At 45.4% G+C, this 8016-nt stretch overlaps 1 protein-coding gene across 4 annotated transcripts in view; it reads right to left on the bottom strand.

The window, feature by feature from the left end:
* Positions 1–379: 379 nt before the first annotated feature.
* SEMA6A (semaphorin 6A) overlaps positions 380–8016 on the bottom strand; it is a 129528-nt gene continuing 121891 nt past the window's right edge. For all 4 annotated transcript variants that reach the window (XM_043912316.1, XM_043912315.1, XM_043912317.1 and 1 more), the window contains one exon: positions 380–4629. In XM_043912316.1, coding sequence (XP_043768251.1) covers positions 3425–4629 — 1205 coding nt within the window. In that variant the 3' untranslated portion in view covers positions 380–3424. The remainder of the gene's footprint in view (positions 4630–8016) is intronic.

Genomic DNA, 8016 nt, shown 5'->3' with positions numbered 1-8016 from the left:
GATCTATTTTTAGTGGACCTTACATACTAATATCCTAGCCTTGATCTCTTAAACTATCAAGCCTACCATAAATGTTTGATGATGAACAAGCCCATAAAAAGAAAATGCATAAAATGAATCGAGGGAGTCAACGTGTGCTCTGCCTTTTAATTACTGGTGGCTTCTGCTCCAATCCTGCTCCGGGCTGGGTGAAGGCAGAGAAAACACATCAATAATTTGGGGAGCAGGGTGTGGGTACTGCAAACAAATGGGTCTAACTACATTGTGATTTGTACTTTGGAAGCCAAATAGAGATGGAAAGAGAAGCATCCTAGCCCAAAAGGGGAGGGGTGAGAAAGGAGGAAATTACGAGATAAATAAAAGCATTCAGGACACAAAAGAGAATGCAGAACAGTCTTGTTTTATTACTTTTAAGTAATAAAGAGCCTTTTCCTTGCCTTTTTGTCTTTTTTCCCTTTTTTTCTATTCTTTTTTCTTTTTTACAACATACATTAAGTCATGAATCAGATGTTAGGGGATGTGTAGATGGAAGGAAAATTGGTGACATCACAATATTTTTACAACTTTACAACAAATATAAATCTGAGTTGGTTGCATCTACCAGTGTCTAGCAAGGGTGGAGAGCAAAGGCACACTCAGGTTTAGGGACCCTCCCCCCACACGCTGTGGGGAACAAAAGAAAACAGGAAAAATACTTCAATGCAGAAGACCACCTCAATACCTGTGGGCATTTTAGGGTTAACACCATGAGTGATGGGTTGTGGGAGGCAGACATGGGTCTCTGTAACACAGCTAACACATTGATGCCCGCACATGGGGACCAGACAGAGCGGGTGGGTGCGGCACCTCATTTCTAGTGGGAGTGAAGCTTGGGGAAGAAGGCAGCAGGGTGATCTATACCCATCATCTTCCTAAATTCCCCATTTCTAAAGAAAGTAGACAGAAAGAGACAATATCTCTCTTTGCAGTGAAGTTTCATGGTTTCAGGGCACAGAGTTCACAGGGTGTGAATACGGATTCCATTAACAAAACAAAACAAAAGCATAACAACACAAGAACAACAAAAACCTACCCCAAACAAGAGCAAAACTGAAGGGGTGTCTGGAATAAAAAGGTCATGCATATGTTCTGGCTACACACTTGGGTCTCACTCTGATTATGGAGGTACCACTCTTCACTAGCCAATTCAGTTATTCCCGATTGTCTTTTTCAGAAGTTTTCTTTTTAAGACAAAACTAAACCCAGAGATCAAACTGGAAATGAAAACAAGACAAAGAGACCACCAGATATACTGTTTAGCGGTTTAAAAAAACAATAACAACCAACAACAATGCTCACAGTTTACAGTATGTTGACAGTTCTTTGCAATAGAGTAAACAAAAGTCCCTTGTGTGTGCTTGAGCTAATGAAAACCAAGGGGAAAAACACACACCCCACCCCCTCCCCCTACAAACAACAGCCACAAAAGGATAAAGAAATAAAAAAAAAAATTAAAAACCTTTTGCCCCAGTCAACGTTTTTGCAGCATCCATTGCGGTTGGCCTTATTCTTGGAGTTACTCATTAATCACAGCAGGGACCAGCCTGCCTGCATCTATTTCCATATTATTTCTTTGTGTGCACTGCACGTGTGTGCCTAGCACATGGCTTGGAGACGACCCCCAGGTGCCTGCCCAACCTCACACAGCGTGTTCTGGCAGTGGACACAGCAGAAATGAGGACTGGGATGTTAGTCCCTTTTCTGCTGGCTAATGAGGACATCATCATGTTGAAATGATCTGAGAATACAAGGGAAGCAGGGAGCTCTGGAGGGAGAAAGGGGATTTGCCACCCACAACACTGGGATCCATGCTTGGCAGCATGGCCAAAGGGTGGTTGGAGTTGGCACCACTGGATGGAAGTGTGAATCGGGCTGCGGTGCCGCCCGGCTCTCCTATAACCATCACTAATGCATCCTCCTTCCCTCAGCTGGATGCTAATCTTCCAGAGGACTGCAGTGGGGGTGGGGGGAGAGAGGATCAAATAAATATCTGCATTTATTTCAAAAGGGGGAAAAGATTATCATAATGACAGTTTACAAGTGTACACAACTCAGGGTGTAAGGCACAAATTTACATGTGGAAAACAGGCTATTCACAGATGTAACCCCACGAAAAACCTGTGTGATCAAACCATTAATTTATGCAAGGTAGCAGCCAGCACATTAATTAGTTCACACCATTGGTAGATTTTGTTTGCTGTCTCACATGCAAGGTGAAATGAGATGGTGTTTCACAAGCTGGTGCCTTCACAGAAAGTAGGAACCCTTGACAAAGCTATGTTGGCAGCAATGGGACACGAGGTGCCATTCTCAAAGTTCCTCTCCTGGTTGCTTTAGAAGTTAGGATCTGGAAGGACTTTGAAACAAATTATTCTTTTGCATGTTATAGGCCAGGGACCTGACCAGAAAATTAAGCTGGTAGATTTAAATAAATATTCCCCTCTTTAAGTTTTTTTCTTTAGCTAGAGATCAGACAGTCCAAACACAAAGCTCAGAATTCCAGCTCCGACTTATTTACTCAGTGAATTTATTGTAAAAATAAAGAAACTCAATTATTCCAGTTAATGGATTTCACGTTAAATAGTTTTAACTATCAAGGGGGCTTTCTGAAGAGCTGTTCAGAGGATGGTATGTGGAAGAGTCCTTTCCTTAAAGAAAAAAAAATGTGAACAATAAATAAAGAGTTACTTGCGTTAACGGTCACGTTATTTCATTAAAAGAGAGGAGCAGAAATCTATGACATAGTTGCCCAGCATGGCATTCATCTGTTATAACAGAAAGCTGTAACTGGTGGGCATTTCACAGTATCTGCGCATAGTAAACTTCTGCCATTGTTAAAGTCTGAGTTAGAATTATCAATGAATTCTTTTTTTTTTTGTCTTTTTAATTCTCATTTTTTAAAAAAAAAATGTGTTTTGCAGGTGGGAACGCTAGCCCAGTGGGCAGCGCCCCGTGCAGTCATGGACACGATGTTGCCGTTGCTATCCACGTGTGTGTGTGTGTGTGTGCGTGCGTGTGTGCACGCGGGCGTGCAGACGCACACGGTGGGCGTGGGTGGAGGGGTGGGTATGTGTGCTTTTGGCTCATGTTGTGATGCTGATTGCAGTCTTTCGTGAGTCCAACCTGTTGCAGGGCGTGGGGGAAGAGTGAAGGAAGAGAAATGGAGGTGAGTCCCGCGTCGCGAACCTTCACCGAATCGCACGGCCCAATTGTCGACAGTCCCTTCCCCACGCTGCGTCCCAGGGAGGGACTCAGAGTCCCGGGCGCCGCCGCGGCCGTCTTGGTCGGGTGGGTACTCAGCCATGGAGAACCTTGCCGAGCTGAGCGGGCGGGCGCCTCGCCTTTTCCTGCTGGTTCGACACCTGCCCCCTCCCCACCCCGGGGATTATGTACACGCGTCGTTGGGCTTCATGGATGTGGAAAGAGGGGCAAAGGAGGGTTTGGGGGGCACGTCCGGCTTTAGCGAGGGCGTGCGCTTCAGCCCCGCCCGGGTCAGTGAGTTGTAGGCGCTGTTGAGGCTGGGCTGCCTCGACACAGTCACGGCCTGGCCTGAGGGCTGCGGCGAGCTGTGTGCCTGGATGGAGTCCACCCGCTGTGGGGCTGGGGGCGGGTTGTCTCCCCGGCCAAAGCTCTGGTTCCTGGAGAGGTGGGAGGAATTGGAGGAGTTAGTATTGTTTCTTTTGAGGGTGGCGGCCTGATGGCTTCTGGTGAGCGAGTTCGTGGGGTAGCTCCTCTTATAGTCCAGCCCGTAGGACGAGGAGGGGCGCATCTCCAGCCGCTTGCTCAGGCCGTTCTGCGACAGGGAGGCCCCGGGAGGGCCCAGGGAGGCCTCCCGCTGGGGGACTTTGGGGGGCAGGCTGTCCAGGTTCTCCACCAGGTTCACCCCGTGGTTGGGACTCTTGCTGCTGAGATGTTCCTTGATGGTCTTATACTCCAGGGTGGCTGCCTGGTCCTCCAGCGCCATCGGCGCCACCTCGCTCATTTTGGGCTGGTCCACGTACTCGTGCTGGTAGCTCTGCCGCGTGGTGGGCAGCACGACCACGCTGGGGATGTGGCTGGGGGAGGCCCGCAGGGGCAGGTCCGTGGGGATCACCGGGGAGCCCATGGGGGGCATGTCCTTGGTGCAGGCGTTGATGAGGTTCTGATTCCGTTCCCACTCGCGGCTGCCGCGGCTGGGCTTGCGTTTCTGCTGCAGCGTCGGCGTGGACTCCGGGGTGGGCAGGGCGGCCAGGTCCAGGTGGTGCTGATCGGCCTTGATGAGCATCTTGGCGGTGTTGCTGGGAGTGGCGAGCTTGCCATTGTGCATGAGTGGCGTGAGGATGGCCTCTGGCTTGGGGTCTTTGGACTGGGTGTCCCCGAAGAGGCCGCTTAGCTTGGTGACGCTGCTCATGGAGCCGCGGCGGGAGTGGGTGAGCTCCTTTTCCTTGCGCTGTACGGAGGACACATCTTTGCGCCGGTGATCGCAGACGCAGTAGACGATGATGCCCGAGAACACGGCCCCCATGACAAAAGCCAGAATGACCGCGATGGCCAGGAGCGTGACAGGAACGAGCTGGTCGTGGCCTTTGAGATAGCTCTCCCGAATCACTCCTGCAAAAGACATCGCATATGGCGTGAAGAAGTGAGAGCAGACCCCGAGGCTTAATTTTGTTTGGCATTCACCCTGTTAATTAATAACAGTAATAAGTGACAATGGCACCTCTGCAGAACTTGTCTTTGAGGCTCCCTCTTGCCAAACATTAACTCATTAATCCTCCCCGCCCCACCGCCCAGGATGTAAATAGACTTCCGTTATTGTCTTCTTTGTGTTTTGAAAAGGTGCATTCCCCTCTTTTCAAGTATGGGCTCTTTCTAAGTTGGTTCAGTCCGTGGAATATGGCAGTTTTTTTCCTTTCCAAAATCTAATCCTCTTTCCCTTTTCGTCTTTTTTTCAATCTTCCCCATCATAAAAGTGCCAGTGAGGTATTTTTGAGTCTGGAGAAATAGGCAACACTTTTATGCATGTTAAATGAACAAATGGCACACTGCTCCAGGCTTCCAGGGAGTTTGCTGATGACTTACTTCCTGGTGGGCCCCATGGCCTCTGTCTGGAGAAGAGCTAGGTTAGCATTTCAAGCAACCGGGAGAAAGACAGTGGGTATCATTTATATAAAGCCCATAGATTACAAATGTTTATGCTGATTTTGCATCGATTCTCCAAAAACAAACAAAAAACCCATGTAAAAAAACTCAATTTTAGGGAAATATGCTGAATATTTGAATGAAGCTCTTCCTCTACTTGAGCTGAAAGAATATTTCAAAGTAGAGACCATTTGGGGTCCTGTAGTGGGTTTGAGAAGTGTCAGGTCTCATTATTATAGCTAGAGTTTGCTGTCACGGTGAGATTCTTCAGCAGAGCTAATCGCTTCAATTTAATAAAAATTATGTGACTCTGCCCGTCAATAATCTTACACTACATTAACCAAGATGCTGTGTTTCTGAAGAAAGTGGCTTTCCCTGTTCCTGCTTAATCAGCCACCAAGCTGAGAGACTCTAATCAAATGCAAACACTGAAGCTTTTATTTTTTAATGCCAAGTGAGAATACACATCACAATTGTCAGATCTTAAGTGCTTGATGCAGTAGCTGAAAAAATAAAATCTCAAATACCTCAATTCCTGCCTCTGGAGAGTGAAAGAACATGAATACATTAGAGGCTTTAACATGAGCTGAGGAAATGTAAACATTGTTCCTATTATGGAAATGATAGTAAGACAGAAAATGTACCTTCTCTGGTCTCAGGAGACACATTTTTCATCAACTAAATCAACTCTTTCTGGAATATGTTTAATGTATTTTACTGGCAGATATCAGTAGTACAGAATGAGAATAAAATGAAATAAAAATATCTACCCTTTCCCAAACCCACAACACACAACTTCTGTTGAAAAGCTTTGTGTGTGACACCCGAGACCCTGAGGAAATGCAGCTTTGTCATGGGGTTTTTCTATTAAAATATTTTGATTGGTGAAGCGATGGTTTTTAAAACTCAGAAAACTCAGCCTGGAGAAGAAAGCATTCTCTTTCTCTTTTCTTTGTGCACTGTCCTCATCCCCTCAATCGTGACATCACAGTTGGTTGCTGTGTAAATGACTGTCCTGGGACAAAGGATTGCAACTGCAGGTAGGGGAATAAGTATTAGAGAAACAGCAAATATCTCTTGAGAAACAAAGATTCTGTGATTAAACAAATGCCCTTGGTGTTGAAGGGCAAGGGAGGAAACACCCAGGGAAAATATGGTCAGACACTGACTAATTTCCAAATGTGACACTTGTCAAATACTTTACGATTTATCTTCATGAACTTTTAAAGGGTAGAAACTGAGAGGCAAAAAACCAGCAGGAAATTCAGCTAAAACTCAACACCTTTTTAGGTTGTGGAGCTCCCCAAACAGTGGGGTGTCTTGCATCCAAATATGTTTTAATACCAAGGAACTGTGCTAGTGAGAATTCCTTCCTTAAATTTGCATTTCCTTGTAATAGCAACCAATTTTCTTTCAACTTTGGTTTTGCATGGTGTTCTACTGAACATCATTTTTAACCACCTACATATGATGGCACAGAAATGTACACCCGTGAGTAAAGTGGGCTTAATTTCGCTTATTGACTTGGTGATATCAGTGGGCTGTAACACAGGCTAGGCCCCACCCAATACAGATATTAGGTAGATTTTTTCACAGCGGTGGGCATTTCTTGGGTCCCTTCTGGCAACTGTATTTATGGGGGCTCCCCAACAAATTCATACTTGTGATAGGTAGTGATCTACAATTGACTGTCAATTTACAGTTTAAATGACCAGGATCGTAGAATAAGGCTAGAGCAATCCATTTGTTTCATTTATTGTTTAATTGGGAAAACTGCAAAATTTTAAAGTATATACATTGCTTCTTAACTTTGCTTTTAGCTCCCAAATAGTCTTTCCTGTCTGAAGGTCCTTAACTATCTGAGTCTCATGGACCCCATTTGCTCTTTCACTGGGAAAAACTTTTAGTGTATGACATTTGAGTTCAGGTTCTGACCTTTGAGAAAAATAGTCTCACACAGCTTTCTTTGGCTCATTTTGTTATGTAAATAGTGTCTTTAAAAACCTTTCTGCATTTCTTGGGCTTTGAGATAGCTACCTTGAAACAGGTGGCTTCCCTCCTCTGCTTGTGCAAATTCAGAAAGTTAGAAACAGATCAGAGATTAAGTTGAAAGCAAAGTCAAGAAGATAAGACGTGAAAAGTTATTTTTGGAAGATGCCTTCCAAACTTAAAGCTTTCTGATTATATCATGAGAAAAGGGCAAAGCAGCATCTGTGGAAATGATTAAATCAGCTTTGTACAGATGGTCATTGTAAAGACTTGAACACACCAGACCTGTCAGTCAGGCTGAGGATAGTGTAACACTAGAGATCTCCAAAGGGCTGGAGTTTTAGGCTCCCACTTACTGCTGGGTGACCATTGAGCAAATGACAATGTCTCTGGGCTTCAGTTTTTTCCATCTGTAATGTGGGGTGAACACCCTTAATCTTAATGCCTTACTGCGTAGTTACAAGAATCAGTTGAGATAATGATTAAGAAAGAGCTTCAGTACAGCAGTCTGCTGGACACATCTAAAGATCAGAGGAAGCCACCAAAGAGAGATGGTGATTTAGTAGCTCACGGAGAGCTTAAGAGTGACAGTCACAGCTTTGCCATTAGATTCCATCTGCTGTGGGTCTCCCAGAGGAGGGGTAGACGTGTTCTTCCCAGCTCCAAACCTTGGGCTGTGCAAATGTTGCCAAAAGTTTGATATGTTGAGGCAACATCAGGGAACATGCCCTGTTTCACGATTGCCTGTAGGCCCTGAATTTTGAAATAAGTTAAAAAACAACAGTGGAAAATGTTGAGCAAAACACGGTGACTATTTGGGCTTCCCAGGTGGCACTAGTGGTAAAGAACCTTCCTGCCAGTGCAGGA

Source organism: Cervus elaphus, chromosome 9, assembly GCF_910594005.1.
Source record: "Cervus elaphus chromosome 9, mCerEla1.1, whole genome shotgun sequence".
Classification (NCBI taxonomy): Eukaryota; Metazoa; Chordata; class Mammalia; order Artiodactyla; family Cervidae; genus Cervus; species Cervus elaphus.
Note: the sequence above shows the minus strand (reverse complement) of the source record. Positions and strands in the feature narration are given on the sequence as shown.